This window comes from Mustela lutreola, chromosome X (assembly GCF_030435805.1).
Source record: "Mustela lutreola isolate mMusLut2 chromosome X, mMusLut2.pri, whole genome shotgun sequence".
Lineage (NCBI taxonomy): Eukaryota > Metazoa > Chordata > Mammalia > Carnivora > Mustelidae > Mustela > Mustela lutreola.
In genome coordinates this window covers 45,224,640-45,242,641 of record NC_081308.1, presented here as the reverse complement: position 1 = coordinate 45,242,641, position 18,002 = coordinate 45,224,640, and the positions used below count along the sequence as shown (strand labels likewise).

At 38.0% G+C, this 18,002-nt stretch overlaps 1 protein-coding gene across 1 annotated transcript in view; it reads right to left on the bottom strand.

Annotated features, from left to right (window-relative positions):
• The window catches only part of MAGED1 (MAGE family member D1), a 61,043-nt gene that overhangs the window by 30,306 nt on the left and 12,735 nt on the right, over nucleotides 1–18,002 (bottom strand). The window contains exon 2 of the mRNA XM_059157173.1: nucleotides 8,018–8,131. Within this exon, the coding sequence (XP_059013156.1) occupies nucleotides 8,018–8,108 (91 nt within the window). The 5' untranslated portion in view covers nucleotides 8,109–8,131. The remainder of the gene's footprint in view (nucleotides 1–8,017; nucleotides 8,132–18,002) is intronic.

Here is an 18,002-nt window from a genome sequence, read left to right as displayed (position 1 = left end):
CATGACCTGAGCCAAAAAAAAACACTTAACCAACTGAGCCATCCAGGTGCCCCAGATTGTTGCACCTTTTTTTTTTTTAAACAAATTGAAGATTTGTGGCAGCTCTGCATCGAGCAAATCTATTGGTACCAAATTTCCAACAGCATTTGCTCACTTTGTGTCTCTGTGCTACATTTTGGTAATTCTCACAGTATTTCATATTTTTTTAGTATTATCATATTTGTTATGGTGATCTGTGATCAGTGATTACAACTCACTGAAAGCTCAGATGATATGATGGTCATCATTTTTTAGCAATAAGGTATTTTTCAATTAAGGGCTGTATGTTGCTTTTTTAGACATAATGTCACTGTACACTTAAGGGACTACAGTATAGTGTAAACACAAATTTTATACGCAAAACCAAAAAAAATTCATTTGACTTACTTTACTGCAATATTCACTATTGCAGTTGTCTGGAGCTGAACCCAGAGTATCTCCAAGCTATGCCAGTATAGCCATATTATTTAGCATTATTGAGATAAAAACCAAAAGAAATAGCCAATGTATTTCAAAGCAGGCTACTTCAGGTATTTGAGCCTGGTGGGTGGTAAAGGTGAAGGTAAACAATACTATTTTTTGTTACTATTTGGTTTTTAAGCCATATATAGGTCTTACTATAATAAATAATATATATTATGTTATTATAATATATATAATAAAAATACAAAATAAAATATATTTTAGTTATGACTGGAGCCATTTAATTATAAAGGAAAGAGATGTGAGGAGACCTGGGAATTGCTGAAATTAATATGGCCAACAGAATAGATCAAAAGATAGGGTACATGTAAATGTAGAAACTGAGGGGCCCCCAATGTTTGCTTTTTATTCTTTTGCAACTCTTTCATAAGGAGGTGCTCCAAATTGCTCTTAAATTGTTAAAGAGGAGTTTTACACTTGAGAAGTGACTGCCAGAGGGCTTGGTAACCCCAGTCTTACAGGTAGCATGTGACTGGGAATTTGGGGTCCAAATCAGTCAGGAACCAGGGAACCCAGAGACTAAAAACAGGAAAGGGAAGATTTACTCTGGGAAAGAAGCCTGGACCACCACAAGAGGGCACAACTAGAATGTAATAGTTCCTCTGGTCCCCCTCCTACTTTTCCTGCAGCTCTTTCTCAGCTTGCTTTTGCCCTCCCTTAAAATGCTTGTTTCAGGGATCCTGCCCTGCTCTCCTGCGCTCACCTTTTATTCCCTCACTCCATACACTCCCCTGGAGCAGTCCCATTCATACCTTAAAACCACCACCTCTATGCTTAATAACTTCCAAATCAATCTATAATCTTACTTGCTTAATGGCAGCTTAATCAATTCCTGACTACCTACTGGATAATTCCTCTTGGACATCTGAAGGTGCTTGAGACTTTGCATGTTCAATACTGAACTCATCATCCCCCCGCAGCTCATAGAATGGCGCTTTTTTTTTTTTTTAAAGGATTTATTTGAGAGAGAGAGTGAACACGGTAGTGGGAGAAGGAGGGGCAGAGGGAGAGGGAGAAGCAGACTCCCCATGGTCAGGAAGCCCAATGCAGGGCTCAATCCCAGAAACCTGGGATCATGACCTGAACCGAAGGCAGATGATTAACGGACGGAGCCACCCAGACACCCCCCTGCCCCATGGGATGGCTTTTACATCTCAACGACCTATGGCAGAAAGAAAATGGAGGATCACACTAGATTTGTTCTTCTCCACTGGCTCTCACCCTCTGCCCCATATTCAGTCAGTGACTGAGTTCTTAATTTCTCACATGTATGTATTCTCATTTCCTTCCCATTGCCTTAACTCGGGCTTTAACAGCTCTACTCTTCTGTAATAGCCTCTGAATTGGTCTTCCTGTACCCCGTTCTGCTTTTCCAGTCTATCCATTATACTCTCATTGACTAGATAGTTCTAAAATGCAAATCTGATCCTGTTAATCCTGTGATTAAAATCTCCAAATATCTCCCCACTGTTATTTGTATAGCACTCAAGGCTCTCCCTGATCTAACCAGTCTCCTTTTCATCACACCCTCTCTCACTCTCTATGTTCCAACTACACTTAGCTTCTTAAACATACCATAAACATACTGTAAACACAGAGTTATTTCGAATGAAGTATCTTTGCTCATACCACCACTGCTTGGAATGCCTGACCCTCTGCTATTCCTCAGCCCCAGCAGTTAACACTGGTAACATCTACACACCTTTCATTATTTAACTTAAGCATTAATTTCTTTTTGTAACCCTCTCCCACCCACTGAAATTAACTATTTTCACCTTTGTGTCTCTAATGTACTCTATATGTATTTTTTTTTGTCCAAATGTGTTAAGAGTCTGCTGTGTATATTTGTTTACATGTCTCTTCTACTAGTATTAGCTCTTTTGGGAGCAGAGAAGCGTGTCTTACATCTCTACTCAAAGTATCTATCACAGTGCCTGGTATAGAGAAGATGTTTAACAAATGTTTCTGAATGACTAAGAGTCATCATGAGGATATAATATATGAGGCCAGTCTGACACTAAACTCACATCTATGGCAGACATTAGTAATCATCCCCAATATTGTTTCCCTGGACCTCAGACTCGTTCTCAAGACAGCATACTATGAAAACCTATTTCAATCAGTTGGAATTGGCATGACATATACAATTTATTTTTTCTCCTAGAGCATGGGCTGCCACAACGATGTGCCTCAATAATTATCAGAGTTGATCTAAGAGAATTAATATGGGATTAGGCAGAGTATCTCCTGAACAACATTTGCAATAGTATGACTACAGCAATGGCACATCTAACAAAGGAATGTTGTAACAAAAATCAGCATTGTGAGGTAAATTCTGTTCATGTGCATCCAGCACTGCCCACTGGAGAGACATCTTGTTATCAGAGAAGACAAAATCCCATATATTGACATTCTGATTTATACTTCAGTTTTGTCAATTCATTCAGAAAATATTCATCTCCAAGGATCAGAAATCTGGTAACAAGCAAAGTGCTATACCTGAAAGACCAGGTAACAGGCCTATCACACTTGGAGAAACAATGGATCAATTTATCACCTTCATTTCTTCTGCATCCAGACCCCCTGGAAAAAAACAGTAAAGACTAAAAAAACCTCTTTCTCAAGAAAGCCAACGTTGGTGGCATCACAATTCCGGACTTCAAGCTCTATTACAAAGCTGTCATCATCAAGACAGCATGGTACTGGCACAAAAACAGACACATAGATCAATGGAACAGAATAGAGAGCCCAGAAATAGACCCTCAAATCTATGGTCAACTAATCTTCGACAAAGCAGGAAAGAATGTCCAATGGAAAAAAGACAGCCTTTTCAATAAATGGTGCTGGGAAAATTGGACAGCCACATGCAGAAAAATGAAATTGGACCATTTCCTTACACCACACACAAAAATAGACTCAAAATGGATGAAGGATCTCAATGTACGAAAGGAATCCATCAAAATCCTTGAGGAGAACACGGGCAGCAACCTCTTCGACCTCTGCCGCAGCAACATCTTCCTAGGAACAACGCAAAAGGCAAGGGAAGCAAGGGAAAAAATGAACTACTGGGATTTCATCAAGATCAAAAGCTTTTGCACAGCAAAGGAAACAGTTAACAAAATCAAAAGACAACTGACAGAATGGGAGAAGATATTTGCAAACGACATATCAGATAAAGGACTAGTGTCCAGAATCTATAAAGAACTTAGCAAACTCAACACCCAAAGAACAAATAATCCAATCAAGAAATGGGCAGAAGACATGAACAAACATTTCTGCAAAGAAGACATCCAGATGGCGAACAGACACATGAAAAAGTGCTCCATATCACTCGGCATCAGGGAAATACAAATCAAAACCACAATGAGATATCACCTCACACCAGTCAGAATGGCTAAAATCAACAAGTCAGGAAATGACAGATGCTGGCGAGGATGCGGAGAAAGGGGAACCCTCCTACACTGTTGGTGGGAATGCAAGCTGGTGCAGCCACTCTGGAAAACAGCATGGAGGTTCCTCAAAATGTTGAAAATAGAACTGCCCTATGACCCAGCAATTGCACTATTGGGTATTTACCCTAAAGATACAAATGTAGTGATCCAAAGGGACACATGCACCCGAATGTTTATAGCAGCAATGTCCACAATAGCCAAACTATGGAAAGAACCTAGATGTCCATCAACAGATGAATGGATCAAGAAGATGTGGTATATATACACAATGGAATACTATGCAGCCATCAAAAGAAATGAAATCTTGCCATTTGCAACAACGTGGATGGAACTAGAGCGTATCATGCTTAGCGAAATAAGTCAAGCAGAGAAAGACAACTATCATATGATCTCCCTGATATGAGGAAGTGGTGATGCAACATGGAGGCTTAAGTGGGTAGAAGAAGAATAAATGAAACAAGATGGGATTGGGAGGGAGACAAACCATAAGTGACTCTTAATCTCACAAAACAAACTGAGGGTTGCCGGGGGGAGGGGGTTTGGGAGAAGGGGGTGGGATTATGGACATTGGGGAGGGTATGTGATTTGGTGAGTGCTGTGAAGTGTGTAAACCTGGTGATTCACAGACCTGTACCCCTGGGGATAAAAATATATGTTTATAAAAAATAAAAAATAAAAAAAAATAAAATAAAATAAAATAAAATAAAATAAAAAAACCTCTTTCTCAAGTGAAAAACAACCTACTGGAGCATTTTTTCCAAATCCCAAAAATCTCACTCTAATATCACTCACACTGATTTTTGAGTGCTAGAAAATTGAATATTCCTGTGGCAATTTCAAGTAGCGGTTCCTCTGAATACTGGGTAACAAACAAGCAACCTTTATCTATACCCACCCAAGGAGAAAATCATAGCATATACCCTAGTTTCCTTATTCCTTATGGACTAGATTCTGTTTATTTTGGCTCATCTAGTTATAATTCTTAAAATGACCTGGCTCTGTTTCTAAAGCTCCTGGTACATCTGTCTGTCTTCCATTCCTATTCAGTCTTTCTTAGAATTGGACAGCTCTCCCTTACTTCCTGATGATGAAGCTGTCCTAGTTAATCTCAGTCTGTGCTCTCTACACTACGCCAAAGTGCCTAAATCATGAGAAGTGGTTACAGGATGGACATTTGAGAACCGAATTTTGTTATGAGTGAAATCTTCTAAGATTAGAGGTAATCCCTATTCAAAGGGAGTTAGGGAACTCTTACTCCATTTTATGGAGCCCAATGTGGAATTTCTGGGACCATCTACCAGATTCCAAAACTGACTTAAGGGCTTCCAAAACTCACTGCACTAAAGAGTGAATTCCAATTTCTGGAATTAATTCCTTAATGATGAATAAAGGCTAACACATCTCTGAAAATATACACATTGCCATTACAAACCCCTAACAATTAAATTATGTAGGATTCAAATCCTGGCTCTTCCAGTGATAGCTATGTGACCTTAGGAAAATTCTTCCATCTCATTTCTTCAGTTTCTTCACATTTAAAACAAGAGTAAGAATTCCTCAATCAAATGCTTGTTGGAAGAGCTAAATGATTAAACAAACTACATAAAGTTCTTACACTGCTTGGCACATGGTAGGTGTATAATTATATGGAACGAGTGTATTTTAATCAACTTTTATTATGAATCTTTTTTTTTTCATTTCTACCACGATCTGATTTTCTCACAAAGACCTTCCCACATCATTACATCAGTAAGATACCTGTACTGTCTAATGATGAATACAATTATACTTCAAATTGAAGGCCATTTCAGAATGCATGGGAGGCTCAAGTCATGATCGCAGCAGCGTCCAGAGATGGAGCCCTGCATCAGGCTATCTGCTCAATGGGGATTCTGCTTCTCTCTCTGCCTCTCCCCCTGTATGTATTCTCATTCTCTCTCTAATAAATAAATAAAATCTTTCAAATAAAACTGAAGGCCTTCCTACATTCACTGTACCTGAAAGATTCTTCTCCACTATGGACCCACCAAAGACTAAATCCTGCTGAAAGCATTCTCACATTTTTTATAAACATAGAAGATCCCATCCTTATGAATTACTTGACAATAGATAAAACAGCCTCTAAATGAAGGCTTATTCATTACAGGTACAGTTTCCTCCAAAATGAATTGATAGATGATAAACAAGGATCTTCGTCTATCTCCATTTTAAGTTTTCTGATGTTCCATAAGGACTGATTATCACCAAAATCCCTTCCCCACATTTAGTACACACCATAAGGTTTCTTTGCACTGTCAATTCTTTCATGCTTAGCAAGGTTTGAGCTGGATCTGCAAGTCTTCCCACAGGCATTGCAAACATAGAGCTCTCCTCCCCTATGAGCCCTCTTACATTAAAAAAAAAGTCTGGGATTGCCTGGGTGGTTCAGTTGGTTAAATGTCTGCCTTCAACTCAGGTCACAATCCTAGGGTCCTGGGATCAAGACCTGCATCAGGATCCCTGCTCAGCAGAGAGCCTGCTTCTCTCTCTCCTTTTGCCGCCCTGCTTGTTCTCTCCCCCCCACTCCACCCCATCTCTGTCAAATAAATAAAATCTTTTTTGAAAAGTAAAAATTAAAAAAATTTTTTTTAAGTCTGAGCTTGTCCTAGAGTCTTTCCCATAGTCAATACATTCAAAGAGTTTCTCCCTGCATTTTCATATGATTGAAAAAGCTTGATTACCCACTGTAATTTCTCTCACACTGGGGAAGTTTTCCTACCCTATGAAATCTCTGGTGTTGAAAGAGAATTAAATTCGGCCTGAGGCCTCTTCATGTTTTCATAGCCATATGAATTAATAAATTCTCAGGTGTGAATCCTCAGATGTCAAATAAACTCAGCATCATGACAAAAAATTTCTATATTCATTACCTTCACACGGTTTCTCTCTACTATGAGTACTCTGAGGCATCGACCTTGAACACCAACAAAAGGCTTTTAGACATTAATCATACATGTAGGGCTTCTCCCCACTGGAAATTTTCTAGTGTCTCACAAATTCTAAAACCTTCGCGGAGTTATGTTCCTATAAACTATACCTCTGTTACCCAGTTACTCCATCCCTGGGCAATGGACATTAAGGAGGGCACGTGATGTAATGAACATGGGTACTATATAAGACTGATGAATCACTGAACTCTACCTCTGAAACTAATAATACATTATATGTTAATTAATTGAACTTAAATAAAAAAATAAATTAAAAAAAAATAAACCATATCTCTCTGCTCTTTCTCCTAAAGGTTTTCCTCATACAAAAACATCTAGCTTGGTCTTTCCTCAATGTACTTACAGTCTGTCTCTTTGGTAGGATTATATATTGTAAGTGGCAGTATTGTGCATACAACAGATTTCTGCAGAGAAGGGAGTATGTTAGATCCTTCCCTGCCAAGCTTTCTTGCAGCCTATGTCATCACATGCCAAGTCTTCTCCACAGCAGAGACTATGATGAATTGGCCCTAGATTCTGGATCTCTGACTTTTTCTGAAATTTCCCTCTTTGAAGTAGATACTATTCTCAGTCAAAATCTTATCAACTAAATGACAGACCCAAATACAGAAACAGGCAAAGAACATGAGTGAACCATTCACAAAAAAGAAATTCAAACAGATAATAAATACATGAAATAGTCCACCTAGAAAAAAAAAAGTGTACATTTTTCTGCCCCTACAGTTGCAACAAGAATGATAACACTACTATAATTATTTAGTAAGCCTGTACCAAGCACAAACACTTCACCAAAGTATATTACCTATATTTCACATGAAAACCTTGAGAGATAGGTATTATTATTCAAATAATATAGATGAAGAAACTGAAGCCAGAGAGGAGAAATGATTCACTTAGAGTTAATAAGTAAGGGAACTGAGTGTCAATTCAAGTGTGTCTGGCTCCAAAGCTCCTGTGTTTTTCACCACGTCAAGGTGCCCTGCAGGCATTCACCAACCAAAATTCCAAAATTTTCTTAACACTATTTAACAAAACTATAAATTCTCAAGCTCTTACCTGTCTCATTCTCCCGTCTTTGCTCACCTAAGAGAATTTCTTCCTGGATCCCTTTGTCCTTAGTGCTTTCTAAATTCAGCTGGGAGTGCATTTTGGTCTTTCGAGTGGACTATCCTGCAGTTAAAAAGAAAATAAAACTTTGTGGTTAAATCTGGGATACCGAATGTTCCTAAATTCAATTTTAGGAAGGAGCTATAGGAAATTCTGAAAGGCCAAGGATAGGTGGTAGAAGAGGGACTAGTATTTATTAGGATGTCTTGGAAACACGCATCAGTCTTCTGAAAGAGGCACAGAAATACACGTGTTCCTCAGAGGGTGCAGACCTTGAGGGATAAAAACACAACGTAACATTTACCCTCCTCATAGAAGAAAGCTGTCCCATATTCCAGGAACAAAAAACAACAGAATCCAAAGGATGCAGTGCATTGGACTGGTTAAGCACACAGGCTTCAGGACTGGACAAAGCTGGGCTCAAAACCAGTATTACTGGGGCGCCTGGGTGGCTCAGTGGGTTAAGCCTCTGCCTTCAGCCCAGCTCCTGATCTCAGAGACCTGGGGTGGAGCCCCTGAGGGCTCTCTGCTCAGTAGGGAGCATGCTTCCCCCTCTCTCTCTGCCTGCTGCTCTGGATACTTGTGATCTCTTTCCCTCTGTCAAACAGATAAAATCTTTAAAAGAACTATTATTTTTTATAATATTACTATTACTATTTACTTGCTAGGTGACCCTGGGCAAGTACCTACTCTTCTGAGCACTGTATGTTTTGTCTACAAAATAAAGAAAAGAAAACCCACAAGGTAATGAGAAGTTCTGAGCCTAAACCTAATCTCAAAGAAAATGTAGTAAAGAGCTATAGGAAAAAATAAATAAATAAATAAATAAATAAATAGCTATAGGAAATTTTCCTACTTCTGGTTATTCCCCCACAAGGTTGTTTGGACAAACCCTCATGCTGAAAACAAAACAAAACAAAACAAAATCTTGATGAAAAAGAAATAACATCTTCTTAATAAAAATACAGGGCAATAAAAAAAATGGAAGCATCAGGGAAACAGCAGGGGAAAATGGGAATCTAGAGAAACAGATAAGCAGGGAGACATTTTCTGCCCTGAGGGCATTTGTCCATTCCAAAAAAAATTTTAACTTTCATTTTGGTTGTTTTGAAGGCAAAAGAAACAGATTAAAGTCCAGAACTATACAGAGTAGGAAAACTAATAGGAGACTCTCCCCACAATAATCAGGGACCCCAAAAGTCTACCCTCTGAGGGGGCTGATGAATGGAAGCAGGTCATTCTGCAGCTCTGGCTGAATTACATGACTTGCCCTAGAGATCCTTGAGCCTTGAATTAGATAAAGGAGCAAAACAGCAGGATCAGCTAATAACAGAAAAGACTTAACACTGAGGTTAGCAAACATAAACTATAAGATCAATATTTTACTACAGATAAAGAAGTAAATAGCAAACTTGAAAGTATTTCCAAGCAACAGGAAACTTTAATACATGGTGTATATCACAATTAAATCTCATCAAACTTTTGGAAGAATAAAATAGTGCCTCAAATGAAAAATCCAAGGTACTGCATTAATCAACAAATTAAGAAAATAATTTGTAAAAATTATTACAGTACAGGACAAGGAGACAAAAAGGTGAAAAGTACAGAAAAGAGTATTAAAGTTCCTTTCACTCACTAAACAGGTCAGGGCCTTGTAAAATGATCACAGCGAGTATTAACAACTACTTAGAAGGCACAAAATATAGAATTTCATTGATAATAAAATTCTTTTCAGCCCTTTGTCCATTTCCACAAGCAAAACTGGGCTCCAGATGTGCTTCGTACTTAAAATTAGTGAATGGAATTCCAGAGCCTAACTTTACAAATACAAATCTTCACCATCAACAAAAGGAAACTAAAAGAAAGATGGAGGCTTTGTACTCCCTTCCTTCAAGTTGTGGAGGGGTAGAAACCATCTTGCTTCATACTTATTTCAAATAGTCTAAATTTAAAAGATGTTAAATTGAGAAATTTTAACAAGAATGTCAATCTAGTTCCCTTTTACAATATGGAGACTTATGAATAATCATAACTGCTACCAAATAACTCTATTCTCTGTTAATACAAATCTTTCCTTGGAAGTCCTATTTAAAGAAAGACATTTTGTAGGACTCCCACAACTTTAGAAACTGATGTTTTGTTCTGTGAAAATAACCTACAAAAGAAATATGTAATTCTAACTAGGTATCTTGCTTGTTAACTCATTAACCTGATGTAGTAGACAGAATAATAGCCTTCCAAAGATGTCCTGATCCTGTGAATATGTTACTTTATATAGCAAATGGGACTTTGCATAAGTGATCAAGGATCTTAAAATGAAGAAGTTATCCTGGATTACCCTGGTGGGCTCCATGTAATCGCAAGAATCCTTATAAAAAAAAAACAGAAGGATCAAAGGATGGAGATATAACAATGGAAGTAGAATGTCAGAGTCAGTGGTGGTGAAGATGCTATACTGCTGGACCTGTAGAGAGAAAAAAGGACCATGAACAAAGGATGGCAGGTGATCTCTAGAAGCTGAAAAAAGAAAGGGAAAATATTCTCCCTTAGAGCCTCTGAAGGGAGCTCAAGCCTGCCAACACCTTGATTTTTAGGACTGCTGACCTCCAGGATTGTAAGATAATAAATGTATTTATTATTTACATTTGTCATAATTTATTACAGCAGCAACAGGAAGCTAATACAACCTAGCGATCAAGTCGTAATGGCAATCTCTGTATTTGGAAACAGACTAATACTTCTAAGATCATTCTGACAAATCAGAAGGAATCATTGGCACTTTCCTCTTCACCTACAGGCATGGATAAACAAATATAAACCTACAATTCTGTAGGAAACACTATATAACAAATAATTTGAAAGACTGTATTTCTTTTAAATTAACAGTGTCATGATTCTTTATCACCAGTGAGAAAATTGAAATTCTGACAAGTAACTTACCTAAGATCAAAAAGCAAAAGGGCTAGGATTCAAGTCCCTTCGACTGTCAACAAAGTCCAGTATTTTTCCACTAAAATTTTGCTGACCCTCAAACTGCTTGGAGTATGATAAAGAGAGTGTAGAGCATTTTAAATACATTTGAGCACTTGAATTCCTCAAATTATCAACAACTGCACAAAAGAGCCATGAGATTCTCTGCCTTCTTTGCTTTAATTCCATGCCCAAAGTAAGCAACAAGCTGTTTTCTTAGTTTGATTTCCTAAGTATCCCAATATGGCAACTGACATGCTCTGGAAAGAGAACTTGAGTGTTCTGGCCACTAGAAAGTATGTATTCATGTAGGGTAGGTGTGTTTTTCTTTCTTTATCTATCTTAGTCTCAGTACATTAATTTGTATATATTTGTTTATCACCCAAGTTTCATATCAGCATTTGTGAAATGCTGAACACCAAATCCTGGACTGCAGTCAATTAACTGAAATACCACTACCCTACAGGCTCTTTTATTAAGTTGTTGGAATTTCCAAGTAAAGGTAATTTCCTTTCTTTGATAACTTCAGATGTATTTACATATCAAACACCACTAGTTAGAGCATGAAGCCTCAGAAAAGAAATTCTATTTTATTTTACACAGAATGATATCAATATTTGGAGGTACAAGGACTGAAAGGGGAAAAATTAGAATTATTCACAAATTACACTAACACGCTAAAAACAATTTGTGATAATTCAATGAGCAGTATAGTTCTGATTTACGTACTTTTAAGTATGTTTTATATAAAGTTTATATAAAAACTCAACAAAACCTATAACCACAATTGGACCTAGAGAAAGAGATAAGCAAAGTGAACAGATCTAAAAACAATGCACCAGAATCAAGCAGTCCCATACACCAGTCACAATCAGTTACAAAATATAATTTAAAAGTATCAGCAAGAAAAACAAAAACTTATCAGGTACACAGAAATATGTCTAACAAAATATGCATGAGACACTTTATGGAGAAAAGGAACAAGTTCTAATCAAAATTTCAATGTTTCTTACAGACCATGTTAAGCTTACCTTAAAATTCACATGAAAAAGTAAGGGCAAAAAATATATTTTTGAGGAAGAGTAATAAGGAAGTTGTCTCTCCCTAGTAAATATTAAGATGCATTGCAAATCTATAGTAATTAACAATGCAGGACTAGTAAGAGATACAAAGAGACCAATGGAACAGAATAGAAAGCCTAAAAGCAGACATTTACATCTATTACAACTTGGTATATGATAGAGACAACATTATAAATCTGTGGAGAAAGACAGACTATTCAGTAAATAGTCCTGGAACAACTGATAAATCATTCAGAAAAAAAAATGTAAGTTTTTTACATCATACAATACACAAAAATAAATTACAACTGGAAACTAATCATGAAAAGAAATTTACAAAAATTTTACAGGGGAATATAGTAGAATACCTTTATGAAATCAAGGTAAGAAAGAATTCCTCTAGATTCCCCCTCCTTGAAAAATAAGCTTATCTATACCCTTCAGTTATTTTTAGAAAACCCCTTCATCTAGCCATAGATGAGATAGTTTTCTCATAAGCCTGCTGATTCTTCCACACTCCTGGTCCTAACATTCCCAACTAGTAAAACACAGCACGCTGGTATGCCAAACCTGTTCATAACATACCATTCAAGCAATATCTGTGAGATGGACATCTTCAGGTGGGTTGCCATGTAATACAGAGCAGAGCACAACATGTAAAAGCTAGCAGGGTTGATGCAGTATCCAACCAATAATAAAGAAAGATGGCATGTTTTCTAGAATATCTTTGCCTTGCAAGTATGTGAGGGGCTGTAGTCAAGGCATTAAATAGCTTGACACAAACAACAGCCAAAGGATGTAAGGATGTCAAGTGAAGAGCTACAATAAACATGCCACTGTCTCCAATGACATATCTTGAAAATGCAAATTCTCAACATGTATAGAGAAAGCAAAAATAATAATAGTAGCAAAAAGTAAAAAAAAAAAAAACAGTGAACGGGGCGCCTGGGAGGCTCAGTGGGTTAAGCCGCTGCCTTTGGCTCAGGTCATGATCTCAGAGTCCTGGGATCAAGCCCCGCATCGGGCTCTCTGCTCAGCGGGGGGCCTGCTTCCTCCTCTCTCTGCCTACCTCTCTGCCTGCTTGTGATCTCTGTCAAATAAATAAATAAAATCTTAAAAAAAAAAAAACAGTGAACTAAAACATGTACTAAGCATCTTCTAAGTATAAATATGATAATATATTAATTTTTGTGAAATAACTAAAAAATATAGTCAGGTCCAAAAGGTACATTAAATACTGATTGTAATTCAAGTTTGGAATTATTTATTATTCCATTATTTGTTTTAAAGTAAAAAAATATATATGTATGATATTTTGTATCTTCATATAGAACGTTTTGTCAATTTTCTGAAAGTTAATAAAGTCCTAATTTTTTAATCACTACAAGTGTACTTCTGTAAAACCCTGAAACTCTGGGAAAGAAATAAACAAGCCAGGACCCTCCTGGCCCTGTGCAAGTACTCCCTAAAGGACAAACTCTGGGAAAGAAAGGAACAAGGAGGGAGCTGGATAAAGATAGTTGTTCAAGGACCCTCCAAAGACACAGGATCATCTAAGCCACTATACTAGTCTTTATACTCTGCCATCCACAGATGCTGATTATTAACTTCCTGGTTCTGATTCTTCACCCTTGAGTCTGAAAAAGACAAAACTGACTCAGAGCCCCCCCTAAAGAACTCTTGGCTAATTGCTAAAATCAACTATTTGCATTGAAGGATAATGATGTAGCCTCTTTCATGCTCAAATGGCCTCAGAGGCTGGGACAATTCCTGGGCCTTAAACTTCTGGGGAAGAAAGGATCAAATAAAGGTTCTCCTGTGGAAGCCTTCTGAATCAGCTAAATGCAATTGTTTCAGGAGAAATGTGAAATAGTAACCAAGTCCCCCATATCCACAGCAAATCACAGGTCTTGGCTACTCTGGATCATCTCCAAGCCATAGATCTCTGTCCTCAAAACTGTGGAGGAGGGAAAAAAAGTCAAGGTACAAATCCACATATATTTTATAGTCAAAACTGGTACAATCCTTGTGGTGATCAGGTTTCCATTATCTAATAAAGTTGAAAAGATGCACATACTATTACCAAGTAATCCCTCTGCCAGTTACACATCTTAGAGAAACTCATGCACATACCCAACAGGTGTACAAGAATGTTCTTAGCAGCACTACTCACAACAGCCAAAACCAGAAGGCAATCCAAATACCCATTAACAGTAAAATGTATTAATAGGTGTATATGTGCACATGTGTCTATACACACAGGCACAGAAGTAATTACCATAAAAGTCAAGTCAGGATAAATGATTACCTCTGGAAGAGAGAGAGGATTACGAGTGGAGGCTTCCAAATAACTTCCAATGTTCTATGTTTGGTTCTGGAAGGTTCTTTTGTGGGCGTTTACTTTATAATCATTCACTTTAGTGTATATTTACATTTTCCACAACTTTAGGTATTTTTGTTATACTGCACAATTTAAAAATACTTTTCTAAAAAAGGAAGAATCCAGGGCCTTCCTATGGAATTCCCTTAAAGCATGTGTTCTCAATCTTTCTGAGATGATGAATAATACTATATAAAAAGCATCTACCTCTCTCTATAGAAGCTATAGGGGGAGTGGCTAACATATCCATCTGCAGTAGGATTTCTGGAAACACACACATGGGCAAGCCAGGGTCCTACCAGCAGTACCATTTCCTTTGAAGTTTCTAAGGGCAGTTGTTTAAGTCCCTCCAAAGATAGAAATCAATATAGAATGCTATATTGCTATATATCTTGAATTGCTCCCTGACATTCAAGATTTTACCACAAGTCCTTTCTCGGCCCTAACCCTGTTATTGCCCCTGCCCCCCCAAAAAGGGCAAAGACAGAGAAAAAGACAAAACTGAGACAAACAAAGCCAGGGCTGTCCAAGGAAATCTGCTGCTAAACTGGTTAAGGGCAAGAACTCATGTTAGCCATTGCTGCTTTCATTCCCTAAATCATCTCCCTGCTGTGAAAATCTCTGCTCCTTTGAATTTCAGTGCCATCTGTCTCACAGCTATACTCACTCCTTCCACAAAATACAACATCTTCCTCATCTTCCTCTCCACTCTTTTTATCGCCTTTAATCTGCAGCAGTATCTTTGATGATGCCATGGCTAACTTTTTTTTTTAATTATTTATTTTCAGAAAAACAGTATTCATTATTTTTTCACCACACCCAGTGCTCCATGCAATCCATGCCCTCTATAATACCCACCACCTGGTACCCCAACCTCCCACCCCCCCGCCACTTCACACCCCTCAGATTGTTTTTCAGAGTCCATAGTCTCTCATGGTTCACCTCCCCTTCCAATTTACCCCAACTCCCTTCTCCTCTCTAACACCCCTTGTCCTCCATGAAATTTGTTAGGCTCCACAAATAAGTGAAACCATATGATAATTGACTCTCTCTGCTTGACTTATTTCATTCCGCATAATCTCTTCCAGTCCCATCCATGTTGCTACAAAAGTTGGGTATTCGTCCTTTCTGATGGAGGCATAATACTCCATAGTGTATATGGATCACATCTTCCTTATCCATTCATCCGTTGAAGGGCATCTTGGTTCTTTCCATAGTTTGGCGACCGTGGCCATTGCTGCTATAAATATTGGGGTACAGATGGCCCTTCTTTTCACGACATCTGTATCTTTGGGGTAAATACATACTAGTATAATGGCAGGGTCATAGGGAAGTTCTATTTTTAATTTCTTGAGGAATCTCCACACTGTTCTCCAAAGAGGCTGCACCAATTTGCATTCCCATCAACAGTATAAGAGGGTTCCCCTTTCTCCACATACCCTTCAACACATGTTGCTTCCTGTTTTGTTAATTTTGGCCATTCTAACTGGTAAGGTGATATCTCAATGTGGTTTTAATTTGAATCTCCCTGAGGGCTAGTGATGATGAACATTTTTTCATGTGTCTGACAGCCATTTGTATGTCTTGATTGGAGTAGTGTCTGTTCATATCTTCTTCCCATTTTTTGATATGTTTGCCTGTTTTGTGTGTGTTGAGTTTGAGGAGTTCATTATAGATCCTGGATATCAACCTTTTGTCTGTACTGTCATTTGCAATTATCTTCTCCCATTCCGTGGGTTGCCTCTTTGTTTTTTTGACTGTTTCCATTGCTGTACAGAAGCTTTTGACTTTGATGAAGTCCCAGAAGTTATTTTCGCTTTTGTTTCCTTTGCCTTTGGAGACATATCTTGAAAGAAGTTGCTGTGGCTGATATCGAAGAGATTACTGCCTATGTTCTCCTCTAGGATTCTGATGGATTCCTGTCTCACGTTGAGGTCTTTTATCCACTTTGAGTTTATCTTTGTGTACGGTGTAAGAGAATGGTCGAGTTTCATTCTTCTACATATAGCTGTACAGTTTTCCCAGCACCATTTATTGAAGAGACTGTCTTTTTTCCACTGTATATTTTTTCCTGTTTTGTCGAAGATTAATTGACCATAGAGTTGAGGGTCCATATCTGGGCTCTCTACTCTGTTCCACTGGTCTATGTGTCTGTTTTTATGCCAGTACCATGCTGTCTTGGTGATCACAGCTTTGTAATAAAGCTTGAAATCAGGTAACGTGATGCCCCCAGCTTTATTTTTGTTTTTCAACATTTCCTTAGCGATTCGGGGTCTCTTCTGATTCCATACAAATTTTTGGATTATTTGCTCCAGCTCTTTGAAGAATACTGGTGGAATTTTCATTGGAATGGCATTAAAAGTATAGATTGCTCTAGGCAGTAGAGACATTTTAACAATGTTTACTTTTCTGATCCAAGAGCATGGCATGGTCTTCCATCTTTTTGTGTCTTCTTCAATTTCTTTCATGAGTGTTCTGCAATTCCTCGAGTACAGATCCTTTACCTCTTTGGTTAGGTTTATTCCCAGGTATCTTATGGTTCTTGGTGCTATAGTAAATGGAATCAATTCTCTAATTTCCCTTTCTGTATTTTCATTGTTAGTGTATAAGAAAGCCACTCATTTCTGCACATTGACTTTGTATCCTGCCACGTTGCTGAATTGCTGTATGAGTTCTAGTAGTTTGGGGGTGGAGTCTTTTGGGTTTTCCATATAAAGAATCATGTCATCTGCGAAGAGAGAGAGATTGACTTCTTCATTGCCAATTTGGATGCCTTTTATTTCTTTTTGTTGTCTGATTGCTGTTGCTAGGACTTCTAATACTATGTTGAACAAGAGTGGTGAGAGTGGACATCCTTGTCGTGTTCCTGATCCCAACGCGAAGGCTGCAACCTTTTTCCCATTGAGGATGATATTTGCTGTGGGTCTTTCATAGATAGATTTGATGAAGTTCAAGAATGTTCCCTCTATCCCTATACTCTGAAGCGTTTTAATCAGAACAGATGCTGGATTTTGTCAAATGCTTTTTCTGCATCGATTGAGAGAACCATGTGGTTCTTCTCTCTTCTCATATTAATTTGTTGTATCACATTGATTGATTTGCGAATGTTGAACCATCCTTGTAGCCCAGGGATGAATCCCACCTGATCATGGTAGATAATCTTTTTAATGTGCTGTTGGATCCTGTTGGCTAGGATCTTGTTGAGAATCTTAGCATCCATATTCATCAGTGATATTGGTCTAAAATTCTCCTTTTTGGTAGGGTCTTTGCTTGGTTTGGGGATCAGGGTAATGCTGGATGCCATGGCTAACTTGACCATCACCCCAGCTTCACCGTCCTCTGACCACCTCTCTCCAACAACTCACTGATCATCCAGAACTACTTATCCTATGAAATGTTAAAGTCCTATAATCTACTCCACAATTTCTTTTCTGCCGTATCACCTTGTTACTTCTACTTTTTCACCTTTGGAATTTTTATGCAACTTCTCCCACACCCATACATATATTCACACAGCTTCTCT